Here is a 15,491-nt window from a genome sequence, read left to right as displayed (position 1 = left end):
TCAAACTATAAAACGATATAAAACTATATTTATCTACCCAACCACATTGTAAGGGATAGAGGGAAAATGCAGCTAGTAGCAGCGGTGAAAAGAGATGGCCAAAACTTTCCAAACTGGGAATGATGGCAACTATTGTAGAGGACACCTGGGGCACCTAGTAGAAGACCTGGGCATATACAGTACACTGGGTGTCAGGGTTTAGCAATGCCCCTGTAGATGGGAGAGGATGTCCATGGCAGAATGGATGATAGGTGCAGTACAGGAGTTGGACGACCAGCAAAGATATGTGGGGGAGTATTGCATGGATTGTGTCTGGGGGCACACAGTGATGGGTACAGTACAGGAGTTGGGCAACCAGCACAGACATTTGGGGGGGGGAGTATTGAAAGGATCAGGTCTGGAGGCACACATTAACAGGGGCAGTACAGGAGCTGAGTGATCAGCAGAGATATTTGGATATTCCATGGCACATGGCTGGGGGCACACAGTGATGGGTACAGTACAGAAGTTAGGTGACCAGCAGAGATATTTGGGGGAGTATTGAATGGATCGGGTCTGGGGGCACACAGTGATGGGTACAGTACAGACGTTGGGTGACCAGCAGAGACATTTGGGGGAGTATTGAATGAATCAGGTATGGAGGCACTCAGTGATGCGTACAGTACAGGAGTTGGGTGACCAGGCCAGACATTTGGGGGAGTATTGAATGAATCAGGTCTGGGGGCACACAGTGATGGGTACAGTACAGGAGTTGGGTGACCAGGCCAGACATTTGGGGGAGTATTGAATGAATCAGGTCTGGGGGCACACAGTGATGGGTACAGTACGGGAGTTGGGTGACCAGGCCAGACATTTGGGGGAGTATTGAATGGATTGGGTTTGGGGGCACACAGTGATGGGTACAGTACAGGAGTTGGGTGACCAGCCCAGACATTTGGGTGAGTATTGAATGGATCAGGTCTGGGTCTGGGAGCACACAGTGAGAGGGGCAGTACCGAAGTTGGGTGACCAGCAGACATATTTAGATATCCCATGGCTCAGGGCTGGGAGCACACAGTGATGGGTACAGTACAGGAGTTGGGTGAACAGCCCAGACATTTGGGGGAGTATTGAATGGATCAGGCCTGGGGACACACAGTGGCAAAGGCAGTACAGGGGTTGAGTGACTCCCAGAGATATTTGGGGGGGGGGGATACAAGGTTCAGGTTTGGGGGGATGGTGACAAGCGCAATACAGGAGTTAGGTGGTCAGAAGAGACATTTGGGGGAATGCCACACAGGTAACAGAGCTGAAAGCACACAGTGACAGGTGAAGTATCTGGAGGATGCATGGCAGGGATTGGGGTGGGGGGCACAGTGACAGGTAAAGTATCTGGAGGATGGATGGCAGGGATTAGGGTGGGGGCACAGTGACAGGTGAAGTATTTGGGGGATGCATGGCAGGGATTGGGGTGGGGGGCACAGTGACAGGTGAAGTATTTGGGGGATGCATGGCAGGGATTGGGGTTTGGGCACAGTGACAGGTGAAGTATTTGGGGAATGCATGGCAGGGATTGGGGTGGGGGGGCACAGAGACAGGTGAAGTATTTTGGGGACACATGGTAGGGATTGGGGTTGGGGCACAGTGACAGGTGAAGTATTTGGGGGATGCATGGCAGGGATTGGGGTGGGGGGCACAGTGACAGGAGAAGTATTTGGGGAATGTATTGCAGAAATTGGGGTGGGGGCACAGTGACAGGTGAAGTATTTGGGGGACGCATGGTAGGGATTGGGGTGGGGGGCACAGTGACAGGTGAAGTATTTGGAAGATGCATGGCGGGGATTGGGGTGGGGGGCACAGTGACAGGTGATGTATTTGGAGGATGCATGGCAGGGATTGGGGTGGGGGGCACAGTGACAGGTGAAGTATTTGGGGGATGCATGGCAGGGACTGGGTGGGGGGCACAGTGACAGGTGAAGTATTTGGGGGATGCATGGCAGGGATTGGGGTGGGGGCACAGTGACAGGAAAAGTATTTGGGGAATGTATTGCAGAAATTGGGGTGGGGGCACAGTGACAGGTGAAGTATCTGGAGGATGGATGGCAGGGATTGGGGTGGGGGCACAGTGACAGGTGAAGTATCTGGAGGATGGATGGCAGGGATTGGGGATGGGGCACAGTGACAGGTGAAGTATTTGGGGGATGCATGGCAGGGATTGGGGTGGGGGGGGCACAGAGACAGGTGAAGTATTTGGGGGACACATGGTAGGGATTGGGGTTGGGGCACAGTGACAGGTGAAGTATTTGGGGGATGCATGGCAGGGATTGGGGTGGGGGCACAGTGACAGGAGAAGTATTTGGGGAATGTATTGCAGAAATTGGGGTGGGGGCACAGTGACAGGTGAAGTATTTGGGGGACGCATGGTAGGGATTGGGGTGGGGGGCACAGTGACAGGTGAAGTATTTGGAAGATGCATGGTGGGGATTGGGGTGGGGGGCACAGTGACAGGTGATGTATTTGGAGGATGCATGGCAGGGATTGGGGTGGGGGGCACAGTGACAGGTGAAGTATTTGGGGGATGCATGGCAGGGATTGGGGTGGGGGGCACAGTGACAGGTGAAGTATTTGGGGAATGCATAGCAGGGTTCGGGGTGGGGGGAACAGTGACAGGTCATGTATTCGGGGGACACAAGGCAGGGATTGGGGTGGGGGGCACCGTGACAGGTGAAGTATTTGGAGGATGCATGGCAGGGATTGGGGTGGGGGCACAGTGACAGGTGATGCATTTAGGGGATACATTGCAGGGATTGGGGTTGGGGTGGGGGGCACAGTGACAGGTGAAGTATTTGGGGGACGCATGGTAGGGATTGGGGTGGGGGGCACAGTGACAGGTGAAGTATTTGGAAGATGCATGGCAGGGATTGGGGTGGGGGGCACAGTGACAGGTGAAGTATTTGGGGGATGCATGACAGGGATTGGGGTGGGGGGCACAGTGACAGGTGAAGTATTTGGGGGACGCATGACAGGGATTGGGGTGGGGGGAACAGTGACAGGTGAAGTATTTGGGGGATGCATAGCAGGGTTCGGGGTGGGGGGAACAGTGACAGGTCATGTATTCAGGGGACACAAGGCAGGGATTGGGGTGGGGGGCACCGTGACAGGTGAAGTATTTGGAGGATGCATGGCAGGGATTGGGGTGGGGGGGGGGCACAGTGACAGGTGATGCATTTAGGGGATACATTGCAGGGATTGGGGTTGGGGGCACAGTGACAGGTGATGTATTTGGGGGATGCATGGCAACGATTGGGTTGGGGGCACCGTGACAGGTGAAGTATTTGGAGGATGCATGGCAGGGATTGGGGAGGGGGGCACAGTGACAGGTGATGTATTTGGGGAATGCATAGCAGGAATTGGGGTGGGGGGCACAGTGACAGGTGATGTATTCGGGGGACGCATAGCAGGGATTGGGGTGGGGGGCTCAGTGACAGGTGATGTATTCGGGGGACGCATGGCATGGATTGGGGTGGGGGGCACAGTGACAGGTGATGTATTCGGGGGACGCATAGCAGGGATTGGGGTGGGGGGCTCAGTGACAGGTGATGTATTCAGGGGACGCATGGCAGGGATTGGGGTGGGGGGCACAGTGACAGGTGATGTATTTGGAGGATGCATGGCAGGGATTGGGGTGGGGGGGGGGCACAGTGACAGGTGATGTATTTGGGGGATGCATGGCATGGATTGGGGTGGGGGGGGGGCACAGTGACAGGTGCAGAACAGGAGTTGGGTAATCTGTAGACACATTAGGTAAAGTTTTGCTTTGAATGTGGCACATGATGACAGATGCAGCAGAGCAGATATATTTGGGGTAAGCATTGCATGGATGGAGGCACACACTGACAGATGTAATACAGACGATATATTTGGGGTAAAGTATTGACTGACACGTAGAATACAGCACAGATGATTGGTTATCAATACTGCATCGATCAGTGCTGTGCTCAGTGCTGGATGCAGTGCAGGGGACACATATGGTACAGTATTGCATGGATCGGGGCACACACTGACAGATGCAGCACAGCGGAGATTATTGGTTATAAATATTCGATCGATCAGAGCACACACTGACAGGTGCAGCAGCAGTACAGCGGACACCTACGGGGAAATGATCGCATGGATCGGGGCTCAGTGACAGATGCTGTACAGCGGATGGGGAAACTACAGATACATTGGGTATGGAGGATTGCACTGATCGGATCTGGCCACACACTGACAGATATATTCGGGTATAGAGTGTTGCATTGATCGGGGCACACTGACAGATGCAGCACAGCGGACACATCGCACAGATCGGGGCACACACTGACAGATGCAGCACAGCGGACACATATGGGGACACATTGCACAGATCGGGGCACACACTGACAGTTGCAGTGTGGGGACACATCGCACAGATCGGGGCACACAATGACAGTTGCAGTGTGGGGACACATCGCACAGATCGGGGCACACGATGACAGTTGCAGTGTGGGGACACATCGCACAGATCGGGGCTCAGTGGCCGATGCAGCACAGAGGCAGAGTAATGTGCAGACACACGGCGTACACTGGGGAACGTGCTGCACTGATGGGGTCTGGACACACACTGACAGACGCTGCGGAGCGGATATAATCGGGTGTGATCGGACACACTGACAGATGCGATCCCTCCGACTCACCTGCGCCTTCTGGAAGTCCCGCACACAGCGGAGAGCGGAGTCGGTGAGTTTGAGGTGGAAGAGGCTGAGGCGGGGGTTCCTCCGAGGTTCGGTCCGGTAGGACAGAGTCCCGCACAGCTCCTCTCCGGCCCGAGACATGGCGAGCGACTGACAGCGCACCGGAGAGCGCAGCCCGGGGGAGGCGTGTGGCCGGGGCGGGGTCTGTCCGGGGGAGTGGGCGGGGCGTACATGACAGCTGAGCTGGGACTGTCCATGTGTGACATGAGATACAGTCAGAGATCCCCGGGACAAGGATCGCCCGACACTCCTCGCTGCGCGCGCACCTCCCCCTACACGGGGTCGTGGGCTCGGAGAGTTACGGTGTCATCACAACCATCCGGGTCCACATTGCTCAGTGCTGTGTCGGATCAGTGAGGAGGGAGGACCCCTGCGGGGGGGTCCTCATACACACCTGTAAGATCCAGGGATGCAAGCAGAGACGTGCGAAAACGCCTTCTACCATACAGAGTCCTCCTTACATCAGAGTCCCCATCAAAGTTCCTTCCTACAACAGACTAGGGTCTCCATCAGAGTAACTCCTTACATCAGGGTCCCCATCAGAGTCCCTCCTTACATCGGGTCCCCATCAGAGTCCCTCCTTACATCGGGTCCCCATCAGAGTGCCCCCTTACATCAGGGTCCCCATCAGAGTCCCTCCTTACATCAGGGTCCCCATCAGAGTGTCCCCTTACATCAGGATCCCCATCAGAGTCCCCCCTTACATCAGGTTCCCCAGCAGAGTCCCTACTTACATTAGGTTCCCCATCAGAGTCCCTTCCTACACTAGGGTCTCCGTCAGAGTCCCTACTTACATGAGTGTCCCCATCAGAGTCCATCCTTACACCAGGGTCCCTATCAGAGTAACTCTTTACATCAGGGTCCCCATCAGAGTGCCCCCTCACATCAGAGTACCCAGCAGAGTCCCTCCTTACACCGGGGTCCCTATCAGAATCCATTTCTATACCAGGGTCTCCATCAGAGTCTCTCCTTACATCAGGGTCTTCATCAGAGTCCCTCCTTACATCAGGGTCTCCATCAAAGTCCCTCCTTACATCAGGGTCTCCATCAGAGTCCCTCCTTACATCAGGGTCTCCATCAGAGTCCCTCCTTACATCAGTGTCTCTATCAAAGTGTAATGTTCCCGGTATACAGAGGGCAGTATTTCTGAGCAGGCTGCCAGGACTCTGGGGGCTGGGCTGCACAGCGTCATCTATTGATTTGGTGTATCATAACAATTAAAAGCGGAGTTCCAGTGAAAATAAAATAAATAAAAGTCAGCGGTTACAAAATCTGTAGCTGCTGACTTCTAAAAAACAGCCACTTACCTGTCCCTTGATCCCGCGGTGTCCTCCCCGCAGCCCGTTTCATTGGCCGCCCTGTGTTCCTGGCATCTTCAGTGTGGGCAGCTGGGTGTGACAGATGCAGCTTCACAGCCGGGTGTCCACTGCGCATGCGCGAGTCGTGCTGCACTCTGTGAATGGCCCCGTCATCTTCTGGGATCTGTCACGTGTCTCAGAAGACTACAAGAAGGGAGGGGGGAGGACAACTTCCACTTCTCATCACCTAGGTCAGGGGTGGCGAACACGCGGCTCTTGAGCCGCGTGCGGCTCCCGGCCAAAATGAATGCGGCTCTTTGCCTCTTATCATATTTTGTATACTGTGGCTCTTTGCCAAGTTTCATGTTTCTCTTATTTTTACCTGTTCCTCTATCCAGCGGCGCGCTGTCTTCCGGCTTCTGTAGTGTGGGCACTGGGCATGACAGCCGGGTGCCAAGTGCGCATGCGCAAGAAGCGGTGCTTTTTGTGAATGGTAAGGCGGTACCTGGGACACATGACAGATCCCAGAAGCCGCCGGACCAATCACAAAGTGCAAGTGCTTCTCGCTCATGCGCACTGGGCACCCAGCTGTCATGCCGAGCGCCATTACAGAAGCCGGGAAGACAGCGCGCGGCTGGATCGAGGAACAGGTAAGATCAAACAAAAACTCTGCGGAAGTAAGAGCGTGTACCTGTCAAATTCAGGTACCCGCTCCCCACCTCACAAAGGTCAGCAGTCATCTGTACTGTCCGCAGTCTCTGGTCATCCCTGTGCTGTCCGCAGTCTCTGGTCATCCCTGTGCTGTCCGCAGTCTCTGGTCATCCCTGTGCTGTCCGCAGTCTCTGGTCATCCCTGTGCTGTCTGCAGTCTCTGGTCATCCCTGTGCTGTCCGCAGTCTCTGGTCATCCCTGTGCTGTCTGCAGTCTCTGGTCATCTCTTGTACTGTCCGCAGTCTCTGGTCATCCCTGTGCTGTCCGCAGTCTTTGGTCATCTCTTGTACTGTCCGCAGTCTCTGGTCATCCCTGTGCTGTCCGCAGTCTCTGGTCATCCCTGTGCTGTGTCTGCAGTCCATTAGCTCAGAATTTTTTTTTTGTATACTTGTGTGTTAGAGTGAGAGAGAGAAGGGAGAGAAGGGAGAGAAGGGAGAGAAGGGAGAGAAGGGAGAGAGGGAGAGACAGGTGCCACAGCAACCTCCAGGGTAGTTGATGTGTTAACTCTGGCTAAGTTGCTTTTGATGTGTGTTGAGGGTGGACACTTACCTTGAAATGAACACATTGTTGTTTTGTAAGGGGAAGAAAGTGTTATGGTGAATAATATGGTTTTAATTATGTGTTTTTGTGTGAGTGTTTTGTCTGCTTTGGCAGGTCACTGCGTGGTGTGGCTCTCTGACTTTCACAGTTTAAAATGTTGGCTCTTTGTGTCTAACATGTTCGCCACCCCTGACCTAGGTGATCACAGTGGAAGTGGGTACCTGTCAATTTTGGGTACCCACTTCCTAAAGGTGCCAATCATTAATGGGGAGTGGGGGCCCAATCCTTAAAGCAGAACTTTTCCTTTTGGGTGGAGCTCCACGTTAATGACGCTGTATGCCTCAGCTGCCTGCATCCTAGCAAAAAATGATGCACAGTTACATAATGTCATTGGTTGGGGGATGCTATGCAGGTTTCCTAGCAACCAAGGAAGCCAAAAACACGGTGGCAACCGTGGGGGTGGGGTAAGAAAGCACTGGGGGTGGGGATAATTTAGAAGTTTAGAGAGGGGGATATATGATTTTAAAGCATAAAAAAGACAAAAATTGTTTTCACATTTTGGATGGAGTGGAGATGGATTAGAACCCCTGTCAGGTTTTTACTGCTGTCTGTGTCCCTGTTAGGAAGATTCACCCTCTTCATTTATCGTAGGGACTGTTATCAATAAGAGTGAAAGTAAATCCAAATTTTGGGTTGTCACTAGAACAGACATAGAGGGGATATCTTCCATTGGGGACACTAGTTCTGGTGATAGCCAGGGATTCCCTCACTTTAGCCCTGGTTCATACTGATGTGACTACAGGTGCGACAAGTGATTTACAAATCACGCCGTAGTCACATCTAATGTATGGCACTGTCTGAATCAGTGCGATTTGAAGTAGCAGAACTTCAAAAGTAGTTCCTGCTCTACTTTTTCCCAATTTCATTGTGACTTGCAATGACTTCTATTAAATGAAGTTACAATGTATGTAAGATCAAACCGTGCAAATCCCTAATCAACTGAAGTCACAAAGCTGCAAGTATAACGTCTTTGGATGACGAAACATGTCGGGCAGAGCTTCCCTCTGATGTCATCGCGCTGTCGGCCATCTTGGATATGGTTCATGTGAATGCTTTTAAATGTTCTACAGCTTGTAAGTGGGATCTTATTTGCGCAAATGAAGATGTTTTTGATACGTATTGCACTATGAGAGGCATGTTTTTTCTTTCATGACCTTGTCTGGAACTACACTTTGAGTTCACATTCAAGTTGGAGTCCGGAAAGTTCCATGCTATGGGGACATGGTACAGGAAGTCTGCCAGTGCTCTACATTATAAAGCTGGTTGGGACCCCCTGTAATTAAGGGGTCTCCATTTCTGGTAAAGCCTCCATTCATTACTTTGGTGGTGGTGCGCACTCTGGTGACCAGTTGAAGGAAGTTTATTTGTATTTACAGCATTGTCTACAATAATACCATCGACTGTGGAATTTTCTTCTCATACTTATGGACCATGGTTTATGTCTATATGGACTTTTTGTTATTGTTTTTTTGTTTTTGAAATTTTTCTATTAACCTTTATGTATATTTGAGGTGAATTTTTGCAGATTTGACCTAAACTCAACCTCGATCACTCTTCAGAGGTGTGAGGGTCTTCATAGGGCTCATAGGTAATGCATGAAATTTTAGGTTAACTTGACCACATATTATGGTTTCTTACACGTATTTATGATTACTGTACTCAGTTTATTCAATTAATTTTTTTCAAACAGGGTGAGGGTCTTCATAGGGCATATGTATGCAGTTATTTAGTTTAACTATTACAGTGTTTTATTTTCAATTTTCAGTCACTTTTCAGAGGAGTGAAGGTCTTCATAGTGCTCACAAAGTTTTAAGGATTCACCTAGCGCAGTATCCATTTAAATGAAGTTACAAGCCACAGTGAAATCGCAAGTGCAAATCGCACTGATCTGCAACTTCAAATGAAGTTGCACAGTTTCAAAGTTGCATTCAGTGTGAACCAGGGCTTAGAGGGATATCTACTCACTTCCTGTTTTGGCTATGGGACAGGAGGTGAAGGAAAATCCCCCCAATGGGACAGAGATGGCATAAAAAGAAACTGACAGGGGTTATAACTCTCCCTTTCTCTATTCAAAATGAAGAAGAACGTTTTGCCTTTAGTTCATCTTTTGAAGTGATACTAAACCAGGGGCGGACTGACCATTTGGAAACTCGGCCACTGCTCGAGGGCCCGGGGTCAGTAGGGGGCCCCATGAGATGCCCCTGGTACCTTTTTCATAGGCTTTTTTGAGTTTGGGCAAGGACATAGGGGCCCCATGATCCCCTATTGCCCGGGGGCCACATGAGTTGTCAGTCCGCCCCTGTACTAAACACACACTGTGTAACTTACATTATCCCTGCTCTATCTGTATGCAGGGGTGGACTGACAACTCATGGGGCCCCCGGGCAATAGGGGATCATGGGGCCCCTGTGTCCTTGTCCATACTCAAAAACGCCTATGAAAAAGGTACCAGGGGCATCTCATGGGGCCCCCTACTGACCCCGGACCCTCGGGCAGTGCCCGAGTTTCCAAATGGTCAGTCCGCCCCTGTCTGTATGTGGATGATGGCACTGTGATCATTTTAATAAAAAAAAAAATACAATTTTTATTATTTTTTCCTAATTGATATACAGCTGTCACATGACCCAGCTCTTTCCCAGCCTGTCTGTAGGGAAACATGAGCAGGAGGAGCTTCTAGTCCTTCACTGCTGGTCACATGTTCCAAAGAAAAAAAACAGCCTTTGGGATACAGAGTAAATATTGATAATTAATATTAATAAACTGTTTTTCATCATACAAATTTATATTTAAAATTTACTCTTTATTATTTTTTAGCAATAACATGATGTGGGTGGATTTCTGTCAGTCACAAGCTGTGTCACTCCCCTCCAGCTTGTGTCTTAGAATAACAGAGGTGAAGCCTCCATCAATCATGATGTAATATCCCACCCTCCATTGTGTTTACCTGGTTAGTGGGCATAGAGGACGAGGGAGTGGGCTGCCATTTACAACTTCATATACACCCATGTGTGTGACTCCATAGTTACACGGTCTGCTCAGATGTGATAGGGAGGAAATGCTAAGCATAGAAACTCACTGAAAACTGAGCATGTGCAGTAGCTGCAAACACTGCTCTGCAAAATCCCCAACTGCATTGCTGACATGGACAGAATGGGGAAATAGAGAACAGCGGGATCAACCAGGTTTTTTTTGCAGAATACAGAAAATGAATCCCATTGACTGGGTGAGTATGAACAGCATGTAATAAACCATTTACTGATAGTTTTTTTATGATGTGGGTTTAGTGACACTTTAACTAACAAACTGTACATTAACATTATATTAAATATTTATTTTCAAAATGTTTTAAAATATATGTGTGTGTTTTGGGGAACATTTAAAAACACTTAACAAATAAGGTATAACTGGTAAAGGAAGACCTACAACAGGATAAGTGGTAAATAGTGGATATACTGTAGTTCAATAAATTCATAAAATGCTGCATTACACCCTGCAGACTTGATCACAAAACTGATGCAGAATTTAATAATGAACGCCTAGCTAACATAATAGCAACTGAGCTTCTCCTAGTTCAGACTTGCTTGGTTATGCAATGAAAGCACAGAGGAGTGACCACACATTGCTAAAATAAACATCCCACATGTTTGGAACGAAGTTATTGGCTTGAGAAAATTATGCTGATATCCTAAATCCATAGTAATAAAAAAAAAAACAATCAACACTTGCTTACAAGATTAGACAACATATGGTGCCAATATATACACTATATTGCCAAAAGTATTTGGACCCCCCTCCAGATCATTGGATTCAGGTGTTTCAATCACCTCCATGGCCACATCAAGCATCTAGGCCAGTGGTTCTTAACCTTGATGGAGGTACTGAACCCCACCAGTTTCATATGCGCATTCACCGAACCCTTCTTAATTGGAAAAATAAAATATGATTTTTAAAATTCAAAACATAGGTATATATTTAGGTATATATTTATACATAGGTGCACAAAATGAACAAAACCGTTAAGAACAAAGAACAAAACCATTAAAACATGATTTTCACACAAAAGCAAAAACATAATAATGAATATTTACTGCACGAATCATATGAGTCGGGTGTGGGTCTTCACCTCCGCCGAACCCGCGAGACTGACTCACCGAACCCCTGGGGTTCGATCGAACCCAGGTTAAGAACCACTGATCTAGGCATTAAGACTGCTTCTACAAACATTTGTGAAAGAATGGGTCGCTCTCAGGAGCTCAGTGACTCCAAGCGTGGTACCGTGATAGGTTGTCACCTGTGCAATAAGTCCATCCGCTACATTTCCCGGCTACTAAATATTCCATGGTCAACTGTTAGTGGGATTATAACAGAGTGGAAGTAACTGGGAACAACAGCAACTCAGCCACCAAGTGGTAGGCCATGTAAAAGGACAGAGCGGGGTCAGCGCATGCTGAAGCACACAGTGTGCAGAAGTCGGCAACTGTCTGCAGAGTCAATAGCTAAATACCTCCAAACTTGGTGTGGCCTTCAGATTAGCACAACAACAGTGCGTAGAGAGCTTCATGGAATGGGTTTCCATGGCCGAGCAGCTGCATCCAAGCCTTACATCACCAAGTACAATGCAAAGCGTCGGATGACGTGGTGTAAAGCACGCCGCCACTGGACTCTAGAGCAGTGGAGACGTGTTCTCTGGAGTGACTAATCACACTTCTTTGGCAATCCGATGGACGTGTCTGGGTTTGGCAGTTGCCAGAAGAACGGTACTTGCCTGACTGCATTGTACCAAGTGTAGAGTTTGGTGCAGGGGGGATTATGGTGTGGGGTTGTTTTTCAGGGGTTGGGCTTGGCCCCCTAGTTCCAGTAAAGAGAACTCCTAAGGTGTCAGCATACCAAGACATTTTGGACAATTTCATGCTCCCAACTTTGTGGGAACAGTTTGGGGATGGTCCCTTCCTGTTCCAACATGACTGCGTACCAGTGTACAATGCAAGGTCCATAAACATAGAAACATAGAAAAGTGACAGCAGAAAAAGACCGAGTGGTCTGTCGAGTCTGCCCGTTTTCTTTTTTTTGTGGGGGTTTTTTTTGGGAGGGGGGGGTGTTTGGTTTTTTTATTTTGTTTTTTTTTTTGTTAACTTTTTTTTGTCTGAGTATAGCTATTTACTGTTGTCTGGCTCTCTACTTCTGCTGGAAGTTTATTCCAAGCATCAACTACTCTTTCAGTAAAATAGTACTTTCTGAGTTTAGTTTTGAACTTTCCTCTAGTTAGTTTAAAGTCATGTCCCGTGTTCTTGATTTTGGTTTCATGTTGAAAACAATACTTCCCTCCTGGACCTTATTCACCCTTTTGATGTATTTAGAGGTTTCCATCATGTCTCCCCTTTCCCTTCTTTCCTCCAGACTGTACATGTTAAGTTCCTGAAGTCTCTCTTGATATGTTTTATCCCTCAGACCTTTCACCATCTTTGTTATTTGTCTCTGGACTCGTTCTATCTTATCAATATCTTTATGTAAGTGATGTCTCCAGAACTGGACAGAGTATTCTAAATGAGGTCTACCTAAAGATCTATATAGGGGAGTCAGGACCTCCTTCCTCCTGCTGGTGACCCCTCTAGTGACGCATCCTAGAATTCTATTTTCTTTCCCCACTGCCTGGCCACACTGTTTGCTCATTTTGCAATCATCTGAAATAAGTATCCCCAAATCCATTTCCTCTGAAGTGCTGGCCAGCACTGTACCCCCAATGTTGTACTCTCTCAAGGAATTATTTTTCCCTAGGTGCTTTATTTTACATTTAGAAACATTGAACAGCAATTTCCACTTCTTTGACCAATCTTCCAGCAATGTCATATCATGTTCCATGTTACAGATACTTCCAGGGATATCAACCCTATTGCACACCTTTGTGATATCAGCAAAAAAGACATACCTTACCCAACAAACCTTTAGTTATATCACTTACATATAGATTAAATAGAACAGGACCTAGTACAGAGCCTTGGGGTACTCCACTAGTGACTGGTCTCTATTCCGAGTGAACAACCACACTCTGGTATCTATCCTTTAGCCAGCTGTTTATCCACTGAACCACCCAAGGGCTAAGTCCTAGCTTGTCCAACTTTTGTATCAGATCATTATGTGGAACTGTATCAAATGCCTTGCTGAAATCAAGATATATTGTGTCCACAGCACCGTCTTGGTCCATAACATTGGTAATATATTCAAAAAATGAAATCAGATGACATGATGGGGTTTATTTACTAAAGCTGGAGAGTCCAAAATCAGACTCCCTTCTGCATAGAAACCAATCAGCTTCCAGGTTTCATTGCCAAAGCTTCATTGAACAAGCTGAGGTTAGAAACTGATTGGTTTCTATGCAGAAGGGAGTCTGATTTTGGACTCTCCAGCTTTAGTAAATAAACCCCGATCTGTCCTCGGTAAAGCCATGCTGCTTTGGATCCAGCAAGTTGTATGTTTTTAAGTGACCAATGATCCTTTTTTTCCGGAGTGATTTCATTAACTTGACTACAACTGATGTTAAACTCACTGGCCTATAATTGCCAGCATTTAGCTTGTTGCCCTTCTTGTGGATAGGTACCATATTAGCTGTCCGCCAGTCATGGGGAACTTCTCCTGTTAGAAGAGATTGATTAAAAAGATCCATTAAAGTTCCTCCAACTACACCTCAAAGATCTTAGAACTCTGGGATGAATACCATCAGGGCCCACTGCTTTATTAAACTTTAGTGGAGCCAGTTCCTCTACCTCTGTCTCCGGAAATCCTAAAAATGACCCATCATTACTAGAACCGATATGATTTCCCAACTTATTATTGTTAGTATACTTTATTTCTCAGAAGACTGAACAAAAATAATTGTTTAAATGGCTTGCTACATCCAGGTCTCCCTTAACATAAGTGTTGTGCCTAGTTTTTATTTTAGTGATCCCATCGTATTTTTTCTTTCTATCACTAATGTACCTAAAAAAGGTTTTATCTCCTTTCGTAATAGATTTAGCAATGTCCTCCTCTTTCTGTGCTTTGGCAGCACTGATAATATGTCTGGCCTCCTTTTGTCTTTGCTTATACTCTACTCTGTCAGCTACACCTCCTGTTTCCTTGAATCTCCTATATGCTGATTTTTTAGTCCTTTACTATCCTGCTTATCTTTTTGGTGAAAGACATGGATGAGAGAGTTTGGGTTGGAGGAACTTGACTGGCCTACACACAGTCCTGACCTCAACCCAACAGAATTAGAGCGGAGACTGCTATCCAGGCCTTCTCGTCCGACATCAGTGCCTGACCTCACAAATGTGCTTCTGGAACAATGGTCAAACCTTCCCATAGACACTCCTAAACCTTGTGGACGGCCTTCCCAGAAGAGTTGAAGCTGTAATAGCTGCAAAGGGTGGGCCAACTCAATATTGAGCCCTACAGCCTAAGATTGGGATGCCATTAAAGTTCATGTGCGTGTAAAGGCAGGCGTCCCAATACTTTTGGCAATATAGTGTACATATTCTATAAAGCTGGGCAGAGATGTATGGAATATTGTCCAGTTCAGCAGAGAGCGGCTAAGTTTCAATCTGTGTGTGATCCTCCCTCTTCAACAGAAGCTGATGGTTACATTGCTTTCTGTCAAACAGACACGCCGGAAAACCTTTTGTGATCTTGTCTGCAGCCAGTCATCTGCCTCTGGTGATCACTGTAATCTGACGACAGAGGGAGCCACTATCAGAATACAATGTTCCAGCATCTGTGCCCAGCTTTACTTGTTAGACTTCTAGATTTTCTCTGAAGATCTCAAACTTGCAGTCCTCATAAGAGGTCACTAAGGCCAAAAAATAGCTATTGATAAATTACAGGCAAATATAAGCTCACACTTACACACAAGGGTATACACAACAGCGTAAGTCAGCATTTATCAACCTTTTTAACATGGAGGAACCCCTAAAAGATAACTAAAGGCAAAATTTTTATTTTAGTTTTTAGAGTGGAGAGGGATTAGAATCCCTGTCAGTTTTTATTGCTGTCTGAGCTCCTGTTAGGGAGATTCCCACTCTCTAGTTGTCCTGTTTACCATTATTATTGAAATTTGAATTTTGGAAAATGGCTATATTTCTACTTTATTCTATTCTGTT

At 47.7% G+C, this 15,491-nt stretch overlaps 1 protein-coding gene across 3 annotated transcripts in view; it reads right to left on the bottom strand.

Annotated features, from left to right (window-relative positions):
- Nucleotides 1–4,886, bottom strand: part of LOC149452448 (RNA polymerase II elongation factor ELL-like) — a 227,367-nt gene extending 222,481 nt beyond the window's left edge. For all 3 annotated transcript variants that reach the window (XM_089689392.1, XM_089689390.1, XM_089689391.1), the window contains exon 1: nt 4,695–4,886. In XM_089689392.1, coding sequence (XP_089545518.1) covers nt 4,695–4,832 — 138 coding nt within the window. In that variant the 5' untranslated portion in view covers nt 4,833–4,886. The remainder of the gene's footprint in view (nt 1–4,694) is intronic.
- Nucleotides 4,887–15,491: the final 10,605 nt, after the last annotated feature.

The sequence above is a fragment of the Staurois parvus genome, unplaced genomic scaffold (genome assembly GCF_062004578.1).
Source record: "Staurois parvus isolate SC_StPar_1 unplaced genomic scaffold, SC_StPar_1.0 ptg000472l, whole genome shotgun sequence".
In the NCBI taxonomy this organism is placed as follows: Eukaryota; Metazoa; Chordata; class Amphibia; order Anura; family Ranidae; genus Staurois; species Staurois parvus.
Note: the sequence above shows the minus strand (reverse complement) of the source record. Positions and strands in the feature narration are given on the sequence as shown.